Raw genomic sequence first — 18931 nt, 5'->3', positions numbered from 1 at the left:
TAAGCAAAAAAAAAAAAAAAAAAAAAAAAAGGCGAGCCTCGAGCGCACCCAAAGCGGTAGCCTCTTATCTTCACTTTGGGACAGAGTAAAAGACATGTAACTGGGGGGCTGGGCTTCGTGTGGGTGGCCGGGCTTCGGAGGGCAGGGCTGGTTGTGACCGCCACTGTTTCCTTTCTGGAGAGTGGATGGGGTTGGGGTCACAGGAGGATGGACACTCGGGTTCTCCTCCTCCCTTGTCTGAGACATGCGTGGCCGGCCACCCAGTCCTCCCTCTCGTGAAGGATGCGAGGAAAGCTCGGAAGCAGGGAATTTGCCCAGCGTGTGAGGACTTCTTTCCCAGCAGCCCAGCCCTGTTCTGAGGGCCCGGCCCCCCTCCTGCTCCTCGAGGAGGGGGGCTGGCAACAGGACTCACCTTCGTAGCTGGGCACGAGGCTGTGCCGGGCTGCGTTCACAGGCGGCTCGGGCAGGTGTTTAGCCGGGGATGGGCTGCTAGGCACTAGGGGGTTGGCATAGTGCCACTGGCACTCGCCACCGGCGGGCAGCGTGCTGAGGAGGAAGCGGGCCACGTCGCACGGGGATCCCTGGGGCTGCCCGAACTTGGCCGGCAGCACCGGCTTTTTGCTGCTGAAGACGTGTGAGTCCAGAGAGAAGGGTCCGTAATGGTAGGAGAAGGGCAGGCTGTAGGGCGGCGCGTACAGGAGATCCCCGCCTTCTGAATAGGGCTGCTGTTCTGGGGGAGCCCCGGCGTGGGCAGGGGGGCTCGCCCTCCAGTCTCCCAGCTGGCCGCATTCCAGTTTGTCCATTTGGAACGAGCTGTACTGCTGTGTGGCAAGGGAGACAATGCGGGCGCGGGGTGAGTGGCCATGGGCCGCGCAAGGCCCATCTCACCAGGCCGGGCCCCGCGCGGGCTGGGCTGCACCTGTGCCGGCGCCAGGGGCAAAGCTCGTCCCCCTGAGCCGGCCGCATGCCCTGAGTCAGGGACCCCGCAGCTCCCGCAGCCACTTACAAAAACAGCATTTTTTAAAGGAAAGTTTTCATCTTTTCTTTGAGCCAATACTGGGGTTTGAACTCAGGGCCTCTGCACAATCCCTTAGGTTTTTTTGCTCAAGGCTAGAACTCTACCACTTGTGATCCACAACTCCACCTTCGGCTTATTAGTGGTTAATTAGAGATGAGAGTCTAATATTAGACTTTCCTGCCCAGGCTGGCTTTGAACTATAATCCTCAGATCACAGCCTCCAGAGTAGCTAGGATTATAGGCAGAAGCCACTGGTGACTGGCTGTGTTTTCATTTTAAAGGAAGAAAAGAAGGAAAGAGGAAAGGAAGGAAGGAGAAAGGAAGGAAGGAAGGGAGAAAGGAAGGAAGGAAGGAAGGAAGGAAGGAAGCAAGCAAGCAAGGAAGGAAGCAAGGAAGCTTTCTTTTTTCTTGCCAGTTCTGGGGCTTGAACTCAGGGCTGGGCTCTGTCCCTGAGCTAATTTTGCTCAAGGCTAGCACTCTATCACTTGAGCCACAGTGCTACTTACGGCCTTTTCTGTTTATGTGGTGTTGAGGAATTGAACCAAGGGCTTCATGCATGCTAGGCAAGCACTCTACCACTAAACCACATTGTTAGCCCAGAAGGAAGAAAGGAGGGAAGGAAGGGAGGGAGGGAGGGACGGAGGGAGGGAGGAAAAAAGAATATATATACATATATATTTATTTATATACATTTATATACTTATTTGTGTGCATCACACACACAATTATCAGGGATTGAACTCATGATGGTGTTCTTGCTTGGCTAATAGTTGGTGCTCTACCACTTGAGCCATACCACTAGCCTAGCTTTTTTGCTGGTTAATAGGAGTCGTGTGTTTTTCTGCCCAGGCTGCCTCACACCTCTATCCTCTAGGTCTCAGCCTCCTGAGTAGCTAGGATATGTGTAAAAACCAGTGTCCAATATTTTTCTTATTGATTCGTTTATTTGCTATTATTTTCATAGCCGGACACCCCCGCTATCAGAGTCACCATTCTTAATGGGGCCAGGTGTCCTGGGGCCCCCCGGGAACAGATGCCACCCCCCCTCCCTGCTGCAGGGCAGGCTTGTTACCTGTGGGGGGTAAGGGTTTGTTCTCAGCTTTGTCTTCATCTTTGTACTTTTGGGTTTCGCTAATTTCCTGGCTTCTTGTGAGGTAGGCAAGGCAGTCCGCCACGAGTCCTGGGGCTTCGAAGTGGACACCTGGTCCAGCGACAGGTGAAGTTCCTTGTATTCAACATCCCTGGAAATCGAGAGCGGGAGTCAGGGGGCGGGCAAGGGCTCCCGAAGCCTGGCTTTCCTGGCTGCAGCCTAGGCCCCGCCCACGCCCACCCCCAGGTGGGCGCAGTCTGGTGGGGACAACAGGAGGTGGGCACGGCTTTGTGCCACCTCATCCAGCCCCAAGGCACCTCCCAGGCAGCCTGGCAAGGCTGACCAGCCAAAAGAGCGGAAACGCCATCCACTGAGCACGCCTCGGGCAGTTTGTGTATGCCGAGCCTCGCTGTTCCCTGCACAACACCCCCGGAGCATGGAGTGAGTGCGGCCAGCTGCCGGGGTCCATCCCCCCCAGGGTCATTTTGGGGAGCATCTCTGCCTGGACAAGCCAAGTCAGCAAAGTCTTCATGGAAGGAGAATCACCCACAAGGCCACGACGCCTAATTGTCCAGAAGTAACCAAGGAGCTAGTCTTCTCCTGGAAAGATTTTACCAAAATAACTTCCAAAACTTGTAGCGATGGAAAGAACCCATAGCCCAAATCCTCACTGGGGCCACAGCCGGGGGGCGGGGTGGTTTCCTGCGGAAGTTAATGCGTATGGAAATGGAATATACATTCTTGGGAAAGTCTCAGTCCTGTTGTTTCTGGTGGCCTTCGAAGAATCTGCACCTGAGCCAGGTACAGCGGTGGATGCCTGAAATACTGGCACTCAGGATGCTCAGATAGGAGGATGACAAGCTCAAGGCCACCCCGGGCTACACAAGGGCTTGTTTTAAAAAGAAAGAAAATGGACTTGAAAACATGGACTTGAAAATCCCAGGAGTGGGATTTAGAGAGTCACATACTTGCTGTCATTTGCATCAAGTGATACAGGAAGATGGGGGGAAATGGTAGGCGGTGTTCAAGGTGACCCACGGGCTTGTGGCCACGAGAGCCCAGGTTTTATCCCTGATCGGGGGACCTGTGGAGACAGGGCTGTGCCCTCCGTGCCCTGGCCTGGGCTCTGCGCTGGGACGTGAGCCACGCCAGGCCTCCGCTCTGTCCCGTCCCCGCCCTGCCCAGTACTCTGGCCGTCGTCACTGCACATCAACAATAGGACCTTCCCCAGCTGCTGGGTTGTTCCAACAAAACCAAACAAGGAGACAAATGAACAGTTTCAGAAAGAGAGAGAGCGAGCGAGGGAGCGGGATGGGGACATGGTGCTGCTCAGGCGATGGGATGAGGGACAGACGGGAGGAGAGAGCAGGAGAGAAACCAATAGGGCTGACTTACGTGAGGACATAATTGACACTCACGATGCAGTGGGGGCGGGACGAGCGGCTGTTGTGCACCACCGTGGCGTAGCTCTGCACCCACACCCAGCCGCCCAGCTTGGACAGCAGCCGGTAGTACTTGGTGGTGACCTGGCCCTTCACCAGCACTGCAAACACAAGGTGACGCAGGTAAGGCCCTGGGAGGGCGGACAGAGGAGGGAACCTACATGCACACGCACTCTCGCTCTCTGTCACACACACACACACACACACACACACACACACTCATCCATGGAACAACCTCTCACACTCACACACACACACACACGTACACACTCATCCGTGGAACAACCTCTCACATTAAGAACTCTGATTTGCTTTCTAGTATCCAAAATGCTAAGAGTGAGGAACCTAGACCAGGCGCTGGTGGCTCCCACCTGTCATCCTAGCTACTCAGGAGGCTGAGATCTGAGGATCATCGTTCAAAGCCAACCCCAGGCAGGAAAGTCTGTGAGACTCTTCTCTCCAATGACCTACCAGAAAACCAAAGTGGTGCTATGGTTCATGTGGTAGGGCGCTCGCCTTGAGCTGAAGAGCTCAGGGACAAGCCCAGAGTTCAAGACCCACGACTGACAAAAAAAATAGAGTTGGAAGCATGGCTTAGGTGGTGGAGCACCAGCAAATGAACAAAAGCATCAGATACCGAGTTTGAGTCCTGATCTCAGAGAAGGGAAAGGGGGGGAAGAGGGGAAGGGAGAGAGAAACAAAATAAAACGTCAGTGGAGAGTTGGATTCTTTTCTTCCCCATTACCCCCTGGCCTCTGGCCACTTCCTTTGCAGCTCTTTTACAGCACGGCCCCAGGACATAGGTCATGAAACCTCATGGTCTATGCACAGGACAAACCTGGGGCTACTGAGCAGCATCCCCAAAGCCTCAGCATGCCCATAGCCATGACCCCCCTCACAGGTGTCAGGATGGCAGGCGGGGGCCTGGAGTAGGACAAAGCTGAGTGAAGCGCTCAGGGCTGTGTCTCCTCTCCTACATTCTGGGGTTTGAACTCAGTGCCTCACACAGGTGCTAGGCAAGTGTTCTACCGCGGAGCCACACACCCAGCGCTGAGATCCGTGCGTGGAGATGGAAGCATGTCTGCGTGAGTGTGTGTACACACGCGTGTGCGCACACGTGCGTTTATGGTGTGCCCATTTTTTCACAATTAAGGTTCTTCTCTAGACCTTTTGTCTTTTCTTCAAATCGTATCATATGCATTTCCCATAATGTTATAAATTCCAATTGGCCATCATTTTAGTGGCTGCATCGTACTCCATAATTTGTAGCTCCCTTCCCTACTGCCAAGCCGGGAAGTCTCACCCACCATCCTCCTTCCTGAATGCAAAGCAAGACTGCAGTGTCTTTGTCTGGCCTCAGCCTGTGGTCTGTGACTGCAGTGTCTTTGTCTGGCCTCAGCCTGTGGTCTGTGACTGCAGTGTCTTTGTCTGGCCTCAGCCTGTGGTCTGTGTTTGCACCGCAGACTGCCCCTCCCCCTCGCTTAGTCATGTCATGAAGTCCTTCCTCCTATCACCCTTCATTAACTGCCCCAAATGATCCCAGGCTAGAGCCGTATTGAGGCCAGGTGTCCCCTGAGCCGTGAGCCCCCACAAGCAGAGGCCCTGCACCGCGTTCCTGTCTGCCTTGGTATGTCAAGCACCATGGCCTACGCTGGTTCTGAGTGTGGGGTGGTTTGTGCTTTAGATGAAAGCCAGACATTCTGGCTTTCCTTTTTTTTTTTTTTTTTGCTGGTCCCGGGGCCACCGCTCTACTTCTGGCTTTTTGCTGGTTAACTAGAGATAAGAGTCTCACAGACTTTCCTCCCTGGGTGGACTTTGAACCACAGTCCTCAGCGTTCAGCCTTCATCGTAGTTGGGAACATAGGTGTGTGTGAGCCATCGGTGCCCAGCCAGCCTGGTTTTCCAAGGTCACTTTGGTACAGAAATTCTAGGTAAGGTCAGTTGGTCCCGGCCATGGACCCAGCTCTCACCACAAGGAACAACGCACGCGAGCCACGCGCCAGCGTGCACTGCAGGGAGCTGTGAGGCACGGACTAGCTGGTTAAGGACAAAGTTGTGCTGGGCGCTGCTGGCTCACGAGCCTGTCATCCTAGCTCCTTCAGAGGCTGAGCTCTGAGGATCACAGTTCAAAGCCTGCCAGAGCAGGAAAAGTCCCTGAGACTCTTATCTCAAATTCACCACCGAAAAGCCAGAAAGGTGCTGTGGCATAAGTGGTAGAATGCTAGCTAGCCTTGAGTGATAAAGTTCAGAGACAGCCCAGGCCCTGAGTTCAAGCCCCACGACCAAGAACAAAAGGAATGTAAGTACATCTAATCTCCAATTAATCATCAAAAAGCTGGAAGTGAGTTCAAGCCTCAGGAGGGATACACACACACACACACACACACACACACACACGCACACACACATACTCACTCACACACGCACACAAAACAGTGCACACACAACTTCTCAGACTTGCCACCTGTCTCCTCAAGCTAGCCTCTCCCATAAAAGAGAGAGGACACAGGAGTCAAAGTCCACCCTAATGACCAATTCATTCCTCAGTCCTCCCTCACTGCGGGAGACAGGGCCTTCCGGAGGTGCTTAGGTGATAGGAGTCACCTTCTCCATAAGAAGAGGAGTCAGGGACGGGCACCAGTGGCTCACGCCTGTATCCTAGCTACTCAGGAGGCTGAGAGCTGAGGATCTCAGTGTGAAGCCAGCCTGGGTAGCAAAGTCCCTGTGAGACTCTTATCTCTAATTAATTACTCAAAAACTGGCTCAAAGTGGTAGTGTGCTAGCCGTGAGCAAAAGAGCTCAGAGACAGGGCCCACTCGGCCCTGAGTTCAAGCCCCACAAACACCCGCAAAAAAAGAAGACAAAGAAGGTGAGACGAGGACCAGACACAGTGAAGAGAGGCCGCTGTCCACAGCAAGGAGACCGGCCTCCGGGAGGCAGCCCTGTCGCATGGGGACGTTGGCCTCAGCGGCGGAATCGGGCAGAGGCAGGGAGGGGAGGAGGAGAGGCTGGGCAGAGCCGCCACCTGCACCTGCTCCCTCCCGATGCCGGCTGCTGCGGGCTGGGCATCACCAGAGTGGGCCTTGGCCCGGGAAGGCCGCAGGAGCTCCACACACTCCTTGGAAGTGAACTTGGGGGGGTGCCCCCCTCATCCCTGGCTCAGGTCCTACTCCACTCCCCCTATTTCAGTCAGTGTGTGTGTGTGTGTGTGTGTGTGTGTGTGTGTGTGTACACGCACGTGCACGCACCAGTCCTAGGCTTCATCTCAGGGCCCAGGAGTGGTCCCTGAGCTTTTTCTGCTCAAGGTTAGCACTGTACTACTTGCACCACAGCTCCACTTCCCCTCTCTTGGTGGTTAATTGAAGAGTGTCACAAACCTTCTGATGCCAGGCTGGCTTCGAACCTTGATCCTCAGTCTCAGCCTGAGTGAGCCGCAGTGCCAGCTTCAGTCACTTTCTACCTAAGTCCCCTGGGGCTGCACAGCACCTCCTTTGTCCCCTCTCCCCTCAGCACCTACCCACTCCGGTCTTCCAAATACCCAACTGTCTACGTGACACCCTCTTCCTGCTGCTAAAAAGGGTTTCCAGGTCCCCTAACAGGGTGAATGACCTACAGCTCCCGCGGACACCCGCGTCCCGGAGCACGCCCGCTCTTGACAATCACCGCATGCGTGTAGGAGGCCATGATCTGGCCATCTGAAGAAAAAAATGAACTGTTTGTGTCTAGGGGCCAGATGTCCCTTCACCCCAAGTCCTGGTTGTTGTGGGGCTCTGTCCATGGTGACCATGTTCTGGGGTCTGGGGTCCACACAAAAGCCAGGACAACAACTAGGCCCACAATCACCTGAGACGCTGACCGAAGGCAGTATGGGAACACGTCTTGTGGGCCCTCTAGGAGCCCCAGCTCTTCTGACCATCTGCACCCCATTAAGCAGAACCCCATTAAGCAGAACCCCATTAAGCAGTACCCCATTAAGCAGCACCCTGGGCCTGACTGGGCAGGATGGCAGGAGGGGGGGCATTCCAATCCACCCAATTATTCTTGGCCTCCATTTGGATTCTAGAAGGAAACCCTCACTTCTGTGAACACCGAGGTGTCCAGAGCACCCGCCGCACGTCCAGATGTTCCCAAACAGCACTGGCAAATCAAACACTATGTGTGGAGAGCTACATCTTCTTTTGGGGAGCCATGCGGCCTCCCCTGAACGCCCAGCAGGGCGGAGCTCAGCGGCTCCGCTCTGCCACCTCCAGGCTGGCGACCTTGGGCACGAGGCTCTACCCTCTGCACCTCAGGGGGTAAAACCAAGATGCTGAGCATGAGAGCCGTCCTCCCAGGTTGATAATCTAAGAAGGGTTCCACGAGTGTCTGATCAACTGTGATGCTATTGCAAAGGATGACCAGCTTTTCTAGAACAGCCAGTGTTCCCGATCCTCGGTCTACAACTGGACCAATGCCACAGCAACCATCCCTGCCAGTTCTACTGAGCAGCTGCCCACAGGCGCTGGAGAACCTGCCGATGGGGAGGGGAAGGGGAGGCTGCTGCTCCAGAGGTAGAGAAGGTCACACTGGTCTGTCCGATTCATACATACATCTGGCACAATGATGGCACCAAGCAAGGGCTGTGTCTGCTCCTGGTCCCGCACGGCCTCCCCTCCCCCGGCCGGAAGCTGCTACTCACGGAGGTGGTGTGCGTAGCGGAGGTGGAAGGCGTCGCAGCCGTGCACGTGGTGGTACAGCGTCTTCTCGATGAGGTCCTGCGGCTCGTAGCCCGTCAGCTCCGTCACCCTGCGGGAGGAGGCCGCTCCGTGAGTCACGCCACTGGGTAGATCTGTCTTTCATTTAAACTAATATTGGTTTTGCCAACTAATCAAGTGCTAAAAGACTCATGGCTGGGGGGGGGGGGGGTGGGAGCTGTTGATTTTGGAAACTGAGACATGGTCTTTTTTTTTTTTTTTAATAAGAAGCAAGTCTTTGAACTCTGGCCCCGGGCAGGATGGAGCGCTGTGCGCGGGAATGCGCCACCGCGCTGGCTGGAAGCCTGTGTGTGATGGCAGGAGTGGGTGGCCTTTCTCCGGGGTCAGCTTCTCTGAGCTCCCTTAGGCTCGAACTCTGATTCCACACTGGGCAGAGCTGTCACCGTGAGCAAGAACTTACCGGAGCGCCGCAGCAACAGTCCTATGTGAGCCTCGGTTATTTACTCTGCTAAAACTTACTATTTTAGCTGTACATTTTAGCTGTAAGTCAGTAGTCTGAACGACATTCTTGTGATTGTGCAACCAGCACCCTGACCACTTTGGTGATGCCAACGCTGCCATCACACACTGAGCAATGCCTCCCCGGGAGTCCCTGGCTCCTTAGCCCTACCCCCCCCCCCCCCCGCCACGTCTCTGGTCTCCTCTAGTCAGTCCACTCCCACTTTTATTCCTCCGCCAGTATTGGGGCTTGAACTCAGAACCTGTCCCCTCAGCTCATTCACTCAAAGATGACATTCTAGCACTCGAGCTACAGTTCCACTTCTGGCTTCTTAGAGGCTAACTGGAAATAAGAGTCTTGAGGACTTTGCTGGCTTCAAACCATGATCCTCTGATCTCAGCCTCCTGAACTGCTAGGGTTCCAGGCGTGAGCCACCAGTGCCTGGAGCTCCTCCGTTCAACTTCTGTCCCATGTGTCTACGCTAGATGCGTCCTCGAAGTAGAAGGACACAGCACAAGGCCTCTGGGACCTATCTTCTGATGCCCGCTGTGGAAGATTCTTCTCCACAGCCTCGCAATAAAGGAGGGAACGGCAGCACTGTTATAATACAGTAGCAAAGATTTTACCGACAAAGAGAAAGTGAAGGCCACTCAGAAGAACGAGCAGCAGCAAGACCCAGAAAATGGTTGTTTGCCTCAGCCCTGGGCTCTGGCTTTGTGCTGCCCCCATCTCCCCTTTGCTCCTCCCACCAGGCAGTCTGTGAGCCGGTGTGTGGTGGATTTGAAGCGGGCTGCCGCGTGGTGGGCTGGTCTGCCCAGCAGAGGCTCTTCTTCCCTGACCTCGCCTCCGGTCCATTCTCGTTGTAATGTGTCAGATGTCATTCTTTCACGGCTGAATAATAGTCTATCCCCCTCTCGTGTGTTGTTCCTCCACTCACCTCGATAGGCACCTGGGTTTGTTGCTACCTGCTGGCTAGTGTACGTATGGATGTTTCCATCCCTACTCTATACTAAACAGTGTTGTTGGTGCATTTCTGTACCAGTACAGGGGCTTGAACCCAGGGCCTCAGGCGTTCAAGTAGCTTTTTGTTCAAGGCTGGCACTCTACCACTTGCGCCATACCTCTATGTCCAATTTTTTGCTCATTAACTGGAGATAAATCTCACAGACTTTTTTTCCCCAGGCTGGCTTTGATCCACAATGCTCAGATCTCAGCCTCCAGAGTAGCTAGGATTACAGGCGTGAGCCACTGGCGCCGACTTACACTGGACACTGCTCATCAGCACAGTGGGCCTCGGGCCTCTCCAGCTGGCTGGTTTCTCCTGATGAGAACTGGGGTGGGGGGGGAGGGGGGGTGTGGACAGGCTTAACCCTCATGTCAGGGGGATTATGGGAGCGCCCAGACCCTGGAATGACAACCTCCAGTGAGTGCCGTGTGGGAGGCAGGCCGCGAGCTCCAGAAAGCTGAAGCTTTTGCTGGCGTTTCTGAGGTATGACCCCTCTTCTTCCTCATTCATGTCACACTTTAGCCCTTGAACGCCCCGCCCACCGGCCCTGGCCCCGCCCACTGGCCCTGGCCCCGCCCACCAGCCCTGGCCCTGGCCCTGGTGTGCTCTGTGCATGTGACAAGGGCTTCCTTTCCCAGGCTCCCGTCAGGAGAAGTGACCTTAACTGTCTTGGTGACAGGCATTCTGGACAGATGGAGAGGGACAAGAGACTCCGAAGGAGGTGAGGACTAAGGAAAAGTCAGCTCTGGAGGGCAGCTGGGGGGCGGGGAGGAGATGGGGACCAGGGCCCTGGCCTCCCGGATAGGAAATGTGAGCTGGGATTGAGCCAGGAAACCGCCTCACCGGGATGTGAACCCGTGGCCTCTCATCGCCTCTCACTTCCGTTCTGCCTGGTGTGGGGTCCTAACCCGCTGAGAGCTGCAGAGTCGTGTTTGGTGACTCGTCCTTCTGTGGTGCTCTGATGCCTACCCACATCAGAAGCGCAGCCATTCACGTTCTCATCAAAGGGCACAATTACAGGGTCAGGGTCGTGATTGGCAGGATGCTGTCTGGAGTCTGAAGACCCCAATCCCAAGCCCTGCCTGGTCTGCCAAACCCCCAATCACCGGCTTACTCATACTCGCAATGACACCAGCTACAGCTTCCCAGGGAACGCCCCGAGGCCCCCAGGTCAGGTTATGGGAGTGCAGCCGATCTGGAACATGCTGGGGTACAGTGTCCGCCTCTAAAGCCCCTCTCCTCACTCCTGAGACTTGGGGCTCTGGACCTCTGGCCCCACCTCCATGGTGGCTTTTGATATGTGGACACAGACAGCGACCTCTCTGCACTGGCCCGGCCCCTGCTGACCTCCCAGGGCCTGACCAGCCCCCTCCCCCCCACCCCCGACCCCCCGCGGCAAAGACCACGGAGCAGCAGAAGGACAAAGCCTGTGGTGGCAGTGCAGGGCTCCCTGGCACACATCTGGCCACCCTCCTCAGTCCCTCCTGTAAGACTGGCCAACAGATGTTGCTAGAAGTGTCCCGATACTCAGCACAAAAGACTGCAGGGCCGGAAGCACTAGGAAGATTCCTTCTCTTCCACTCTTTAAGCAGTGCTCACCCAGTCCGCTCGCCTCCCTCCCTCTTGGGGGTATCCACAATAAACTCAACCAGCCAGGCGCTGCTGGCTCCGGCCTGTAATCCCAGCTACTCAGGAGGCGGAGAGGACCAGGGTTTGAAGCCAGCCAGCCAGGAAAGACCATGAGTCCTACCTCTGATTTTCACTCAAGTGTCAGCCTTGAGTGAAGAGGCTAAGGGAGAATGCTCAGGCTTTGAGTTCAAGCCCAAGTACTGGCACAATAAGAGGGGGGAGGGGGGAAGGAAGGAAGGAAGGAAGGAGAGAGGGAGGGAAGAAGGGAGGGAGGGAGGGAGTGAAGGAAGGAAGGAGGGAGGGAGGGAGGGAGGGAAGAAGGGAGGGAGGGAGTGAAGGAAGGAGGGAGGGAGGGAGGGAGGGAGGGAGGGAGGGAGGGAGTGAAGGAAGGAGGGAGGGATGGAGGGAAAAGAAGGAAGAAAGAGAAAAGGAAGGAAAGGAAAAAGAAAAGTGAGAAGGAAAAGAAAGAAAACTTGTGCTCTGCCACATATTTGCACAGCGACCCCACGGAGGTGACTCAGCCACGATGCGTTAGTTCACTGAGAGCAGGCACCAGTGGCTGGACTCGGTCCTCTCGCAGGTCTCCGGCCGGCCCTCGGTGCTGGCGTGGCTCTGGGCACGCTGCCCTCGGGGCCAGTGCCCGCACATGAAGTGGGGGTGGCGGCAGGCTGGGGACTCACCTTGAATCCAGGAAGATGAGCTTCAGGTCGAGGCTGGCTCTGAACATGAACATGTTGCTGTACAGCTTGATCTCGGTGATGGCGCTGGGCGGCAGCGACTGGCCCACGGCCACCAGCCCCACAATCTGGTAGCAGGAGTCGTACAAGGCCATGTCCAGCATGTACTGCCTGATCTTCAGGTAGCCGCTGCAGTGGATGACCTGGGGGAGGGGCGGGGGGGGATGTCATCGGGGGCCCAGCACTCAGCTCCTCCCCAGGCTGATTCCCCAGCCCAGCTCTGACCGAGCCATACAAGCCAAACAAGCCACTGCTCAGCAGAAACCAAGTTGTGTCAACCTGGAGCCTGTGGCTCACACCTGGAATCCCAGCTGCTCAGGAGGCTGAGATCTGAGGATCACCTTTCAAAGCCAACCCAGGCAGGGAAGTCTGTGAGACTCTTCTCTCTACTAAACCACCAAGAAGCCGGAAGTGGAACTGTGGCTCAAGTGGTAGAGGACCATCTTTGAGTGAAAAAGCCAAGCAAGAGTGCCCTGGGTCTTGAGTTCAAGCCCCAGCAGCAGCACAGAAACAAAACAAAAACTCAGAACGGGGGGGGGGGGGGGGTGGAAGGAGAATGTACATGTACAACGTTCCAGCTCCATCAGATACTCTGTGCCTGGGCTGGGAGTGTGGCTCCAGGGCCCCAGAAACACCTGCTCCACACAAGTGAGAGACTGGAAGCGTTTACATCAGTGGAAGTCAGAAAGATCGTGGCCCTCTAATGCTGGTGGTGAACAGCGACGCCCCAACTTTCCTATTCTTTTTAAAAATGTGCAGTGGCTCATGCCTGTCATCCTAGCTATGCAGGAGGCTGAGATCTGAGGATCGAGGTTCAAAGCCAGCCAGGGCAGGAAAGTCCGTGAGATTCTTATCTCCAATAAACCAGTAGAAACCAGAAGTGGCGCTGTGGCTCAAGTGGTAGAGCGCTCGCCTTGAGCTGAAGAGCTCGGGGACAGCACCCAGGCCCAGAGTTCAGGCCCCACGACTGACAAAAAAAATGCAGTCACTGCATGTCACATATACTACGTACACTATGGGGCTGAAATAAAAGCGGAGAAGAAGCTGGGGCAAAGGGGCCCCTAGGCTGGGAGGAACGTTCCAGAAAGAGGCCAAAGGCATCAAGGCGCTCCCTTTCACGGCATCTTTATTCCTCCTGGTCACTGGGACTAAAGGAGGACGTGGCTCTGCCGTGGGCCACAGCAGTGGCTTCTGGGCGGAGGCAGCTCAGCCAGCCCCCAGGCGCGCGCCCTGCCTGCTCCTCGCTGCTCCAATCACCCAGGCGAGCGGCCGCAGCAGGCTGATGGGAAGGAGCACGAGCCAGGCTGGGAGCTGCGGTCCCCTCATCCCTCAGCTCCCTGCACCTGACCTCTCTGCTAAGGACCGGATGACTGGCGTGATGCCCCAGAGGACGCTTCCCTGGGGGCCTAGCGTTACCGTGAGAGTCCCCTCCTGGGTGCCAGGTTCAGTGATGCTCCCTGCAGCCCTGGAATGTGGAACGTCAGGAGGCCCCAGGGTCACTGACAACACGCAAAGCACAAGGCCCAGGCGCCGGACAGCACCAGCCTCCCACTGACCTGAGACCCCTCCAGTCACACACACACCCCCCAGCCAGGGAGTCCCACGCACCTTGTACCCGCTGCACGTCAGGCCTGCATTTCTTTTCGCCAAGACGCACTTCATGCGAAGAAAGAAGGACCGCTCTAGTTCATACTCTGAAAGCAGGCACATGTTAGACCGGCCACCGTCCCGCTGGCCTCCCCCTCTGCTCCCACCGAACACCACGCAGGGCTTCTCAGGGCAGGTCCAGCAGACTCAGGCTCTGAGCAGCCTGACTGGTATGGCCTTCAGACAAAGACGGGACTAGAGCCTAGAAAGGGTCAGCTTGGAGCCAGCCACCAGGGCTCATTCCTATAATCCTAGCAACTCACGAGGCTGAGATCTGAGGATCGGCCCACACTGCCAGAAACGTCCATGAGACTCTTTTCTCCAGTTAACCACCAAAATACCCCACAACAAAACAAAACACAAAATGGAGCTATGGCTCAAATGGTAGGGTGCCAACCTTGAATGAAAAGGCTAAGGGACAGCATTCAGGCCCAGAGTTCAAGCTCTAGTACCACAACACAAAGGAAAGAAAGAAAGGGAGGGAGGGACAGAAGGAGGGAGAGAGGGAGGGAAGAAGAGGAAAGAAGCTGGGAAGGAAGAAAAGAAGGAGGGAAGGAGGAAGGGAGGGACGGAAGGAGGGACGGAAGAAGGAAGGAAGGAAGGAAGGAAGGAAGGAAGGAAGGAAGGGAGGGAGGGAGGAAGATGGTAGAGCTCTACCTGCCATGATTCCCCCTCTTGAGGCCTCAGAGCCACTGGGTGGTTCCAGAGCCTGAGCCAGCACTGGGGCTGATGTCTGAGCCGCCAGGAAAGCGTGCAGACTCCTTCAGGGCAGCCGTCCCCATCAGCCCTTGCCCTGGCAAAAGCATCCGTGCGGCCACGCGAGCGTCCTGCGGTCACGCGAGCCTCCTGCTGGCTGAGCTGTGGCTTACGCCCAGCAAAGCTCTGACTTCCATTCCCAGCCCTGGCCTCATGGCTTTGGCAAAGCTCCGATTCCTTTCCTGCACAGCCCGCCCCATCTCTGGGGGGCATGGCTGCAAATGCAGAATGAGTCCTCTAAGGAAACGCAGGGACACCAGAACCCCGAGGACCGCATGCTTTGTGAACAGTGCTTGGTGGCTAATACGTGAGAGCATCACTAAGAATGAAACAAGCTCTTCTACCCTCTGTCAGGGCACTGCCGAGGAGGGGAGCTGCCTCAGAGGCCCCTTTCCCTGCCTCGCCTACGGAGACCGCCGGCTTTTACCCGCCATGCCTCCCACGGTCGGGAGCTCCAGGCTTAAGGCTTCCTTCCAACATGGCTGCTTGCCTGAACCAGGCAAGGAACATGTAGAAGCTCAGGTCTCAAAGGTGTCGCCTGGAAATGTGGAGGGAGAGCCTGTCTCACACATTTATCATTTAATGACGTTCACTTTAGACTCAGGAAACGAGCTCTGCGAATTTGAAGTTAGTTAGAGAGGAAATCAGAGGCTTGCCAATTCTGATCCTTCCCTTGGCTGGCATTGAAATGAGTCAATGCTCCCAGACCTCGGTGCTTCTTCTGTTCTAATGCTGTGACTAAGACTTGAACCCCACAGAACAGGGGGTGGAAAGGTCTCCCCAGGGCTCTGAGATTCATCTGCGTTCATTCTGTAAACAAGTTTGGAGACTATGATGTTTGAAAGGAAAGGGCACCGGGGAGAAAAGCCATTCCCAAGGACGTAAGAAATCACAGAACAGCCCAAATCTGGTCTCAGGAGGCTCTCTCTCCTTGGAAAAGACCAGACTCTGATTACTTCTGGAGCTCGGACTTAGGGAGCACAGGGCTGCATCTGTCAGGGGTCTGAGAAGCGAGTGCCTTCTGTAGCCTTAGGGCAACCTGCTCAGGAGAGAAGCACCCTCTTCACATGACTCCTGATGTCTCCTCTTTTGCATCTTGTTCCACTGGCAACTTCGGCCAAGTTGCGTTCCACAGCCCAGGCACACATGAGGGCCATTAGCTGGCGTGCCTGCCTGGTGGGCTCTCGGGCTGTTGGACTGAGTTAAAAGGGCAGGGCCGCTGGAATACATCGTGAAACTCCCTACCACTCATGCAGATGGTAATTTAAGGATTCATTTGTGTGACGTCCAGGGCTTTTTTGAACTGATTTATGTCATGGCACAAAACCTAGATCCTGCTGGGTGCTCGTGGCTCACGCCTGTAATCTTAGGTCCTCTGGAGACTGTGAGACTCGTATCTCCAATTCACCACAAAAGGCTGGAAGTGAAGCTGTGGCTCAAGTGGTAGGGCACTAGCCTTGAGCACAAAAGTTCAGGGACAGTGCCCAGGCCCCGAGTTTAAGCCCAAGACTGACCAAATGTGTGTGTGTGTGTGTGTGTGTGCATGCACACACACACACACACACACACACACACACAATGCTTTCTAAATGCATAAAATTTATAAGATTACAAAAGGAATCAATAGAAAATAGTTACCAATATATTTCAACACAAATGTGTTGCTTTGCTGTTGCATTACATAACAAGAATCAGGAGCAGGTATAACTCTCAAGCTTTTGAAGTAGCCAGAGCACCAAGCATATGGTTAAATATCTGTAACAATAGTAATGTCATCAAGCAATCTCTCTGTGATATCTGAAGTTAGCAAAGCCACAGGAGCCACGGTTTATAGTCTACAGTCACCAGCAAAGCGAGGCTAAATTTTATCTAGAGGAAATCTAGGTGTCATTTTCCCCATGACCTTTCCCGGCCCTTTCCCTTCTTCATGATCTGTCCTCAGGGGGAGCAGGCCAGGTCTGAACTCCTGACTCCACCTTGAAAGCCTTACATAGGAAAGAGCACGTGAATGGAGAACGCTTTGGTCTCCACGGTCACTGGTGCAGATGGTTCAATATCATTGGCTGAAAACAAAGGCATGATCTGGGCATGAAGCCTGAAGTAGAGTGCTAGTCTGGCATGCACAAGGACTGGGCGAGAGACAGAGAGAGAGGGGGAGAGGGGGAGAGGGAGAGAGGGAGAGAGGGAGACAGAGACAGACAGAGACAGAGAGACAGAGACAGACAAAGAGAGACAGAGAGAGAGGGAGAGAGACAGAGAGACAGAGACAGACACAGAAACAGAGACAAAGGGAGAGGGTGGTGGGATGGAATGAAAGAAAAAGAGGGAGAAAAATAGGAGAAAAGGAAGGAAAGGAGAGAGACAGAAGGAAAAAAGGAAGAAATTAGGAAAGAAGAAGGAAGGAAGGGAGTAAAGAAGGGCATTAGGAAGAAGCGAAGGGAAAAGAAGGGAAGAAGGAAGAAATGGAGGGAGGGGAAAAGGAGGGGGGAGGGAGGGAGGGGGGAGGGAGGGGGAGACACAAATCCCCCTTGTGAGGGTGCTGCCGGTTTGTCCCAGGCACTGCTGAGCTCCTGGGCAGGCACGGGCAGCCAGGCCCCAGGGTGACCGTGGAGAACACAGCCTTGCGGTGCGTCTGCGCCTTGGGCCTGGGCGGTACCTGGGAGCAGGTGGTGGTGGAGTGGCGGGTGGGCGGTGAGGACCGCCGTCATCTCGTCGTGGTCTGAAGGATGGATGTATTCATAGATGCTGTTGCCAGTGAGCTCCACCTGCCGAGGGAGGAGAGGGCCAGAGAGAGAGTCATCAGTGCCATCCGTCCGGGGCGGGCACGGGGGGTCACACCACCGCAGGTCACAGCTTTGCCAAACATAGAACTCTGAACCACAGACACCATGGGACTCAGCACTGAGACAGTCTTTAGCAGAGGAGGGGCCGAGGGTGGGCCTTGGAGATGGGGGTCCCAGCTCAGGCTGTGTCCTTCGGACAGAAGACAACTTCCGAGAGACTCAAAGACGGGCGCTGGTGGCTCCCGCCTGTAACCCTAGCTACTCAGGAGGCTGAGATCTGAGAATCAAGGTGCGAAGCCAACCTGGGTAAGGAAGTCCTTGAGACTCTTGTCTCTAATTAACCAGCAAAAAGTCAGAAGTGGAGCAGTCACGCAAGTGGCAGAGTACCAGCCTTGAGGGATAAAAGCTAAGGGACAGCACCGAGGTCCTAGGTTCAAGCCCAGGCAGGGAGGGAGAGATCACGCCTGACCTGTCCAGTACCCACCCTCACCACGCCTTGTCACTCAGAGCCCGAGCCCTGACCCACAGGCACCGGGCTGCTCTGGACTAGGACTCCCACTGCGCCACGGGGCCACTCTCTGTCAGCCCGCGGCCGGGCCTCTCGCATCAGGCCAGAGATGTGCCTTTGGCCTTCCCGGTCCAGCATGCCTGTGCTCACGGTGGCTGCCGGCCTGGGTCTCGGCCTGGCCCCCTGGGAGGGCTTGGGACACCATCATGGCTTCCTGAGGTGGCTATCTGCGCGTGTGGACACTACCTGGCCGCTGGGGGTGCCATGGGGGCCTCAAGATCAGAGAGGATGTGGCTCGCTCGGCGGGAAGCCCCACGGGGCACTTGACCAGACTCCCTCACTGTCTTATTCGTGACCTGCAGACACTTCCTGGGGTTCTCTCAAACATAAATAGTGTGAGAGGGAGGATGGACATGCTGGCTAATTTCTGATGATCTAGGCCCCTTCACCCACCTCACGATGGGCAGTGACATAGAATGTTCTAGCAACCACTACCAATACCACCACCAGACCAGGCTCCTATGCAATGGTGGGTGGTGAGCCCTCATTTGAGAGCTACCATCAGTAAGGCTGGGGTAACGGACAAGGACAGTGTTCAGGGGAGCTCCGGGAGTGCTCATTCCAAGTGAATATGAAGAGTGAATATGAACCCCAAAGCCAGCCGGGCGCAAGTGGCTCACGCCTGTCATCCTAGCTACTCAGGAGACTGAGATCAGAGGATCGCGGCTCAAAGCCAGCCCATGAGAATCCATGAGATTCTTATCTCCAATAAACCACCAGAAAACCCAAAGTGGTGCTGTGGCTCAAGTGGTAGAGCGCTCGCCTTGAGCTGAAGAGCTGAGGGACAGCGCCCAGGCCGAGTTCAAGCCCCAGGACCGACCAAAAACAAACAAAACAGAACAACAAATCCTAAACCCAGTGTGGAAAGAGACTTGAAGCACACAAGGCAGTGCGGGGTACCAGTGCCTGGGGCTGGGTCTGAAGCTGTCCTCAGCCCTGCCCACGGAGGGAGGGACTCGGGACAGCCGCGTGTGCCTCGCCCTCAGCCTCCGCCCGCACTGCAAAGCCATCTCCCACTCCTCCCACCCTCCTTTGCCAAGTTGCCCAGATGTGCCAGTCACG

General features: G+C 55.6%; 1 protein-coding gene across 1 annotated transcript in view; it reads right to left on the bottom strand.

Moving 5' to 3' along the window:
- Window positions 1-18931, bottom strand: part of Sim2 (SIM bHLH transcription factor 2) — a 40814-nt gene that overhangs the window by 4284 nt on the left and 17599 nt on the right. Inside the window, exons 4-10 of the mRNA XM_070030658.1 lie at window positions 17175-17283; window positions 13724-13809; window positions 12059-12258; window positions 8229-8335; window positions 3504-3651; window positions 2091-2259; window positions 413-821 (exon numbers count right to left, since the gene is read on the bottom strand). Coding sequence (XP_069886759.1) covers window positions 413-821; window positions 2091-2259; window positions 3504-3651; window positions 8229-8335; window positions 12059-12258; window positions 13724-13809; window positions 17175-17283 — 1228 coding nt within the window. The remainder of the gene's footprint in view (window positions 1-412; window positions 822-2090; window positions 2260-3503; window positions 3652-8228; window positions 8336-12058; window positions 12259-13723; window positions 13810-17174; window positions 17284-18931) is intronic.

This window comes from Dipodomys merriami, unplaced genomic scaffold, assembly GCF_024711535.1.
Source record: "Dipodomys merriami isolate MVZ:Mamm:240054 unplaced genomic scaffold, mDipMer1.0.p SCAF_2, whole genome shotgun sequence".
Taxonomy (NCBI): domain Eukaryota; kingdom Metazoa; phylum Chordata; class Mammalia; order Rodentia; family Heteromyidae; genus Dipodomys; species Dipodomys merriami.
Note: the sequence above shows the minus strand (reverse complement) of the source record. Positions and strands in the feature narration are given on the sequence as shown.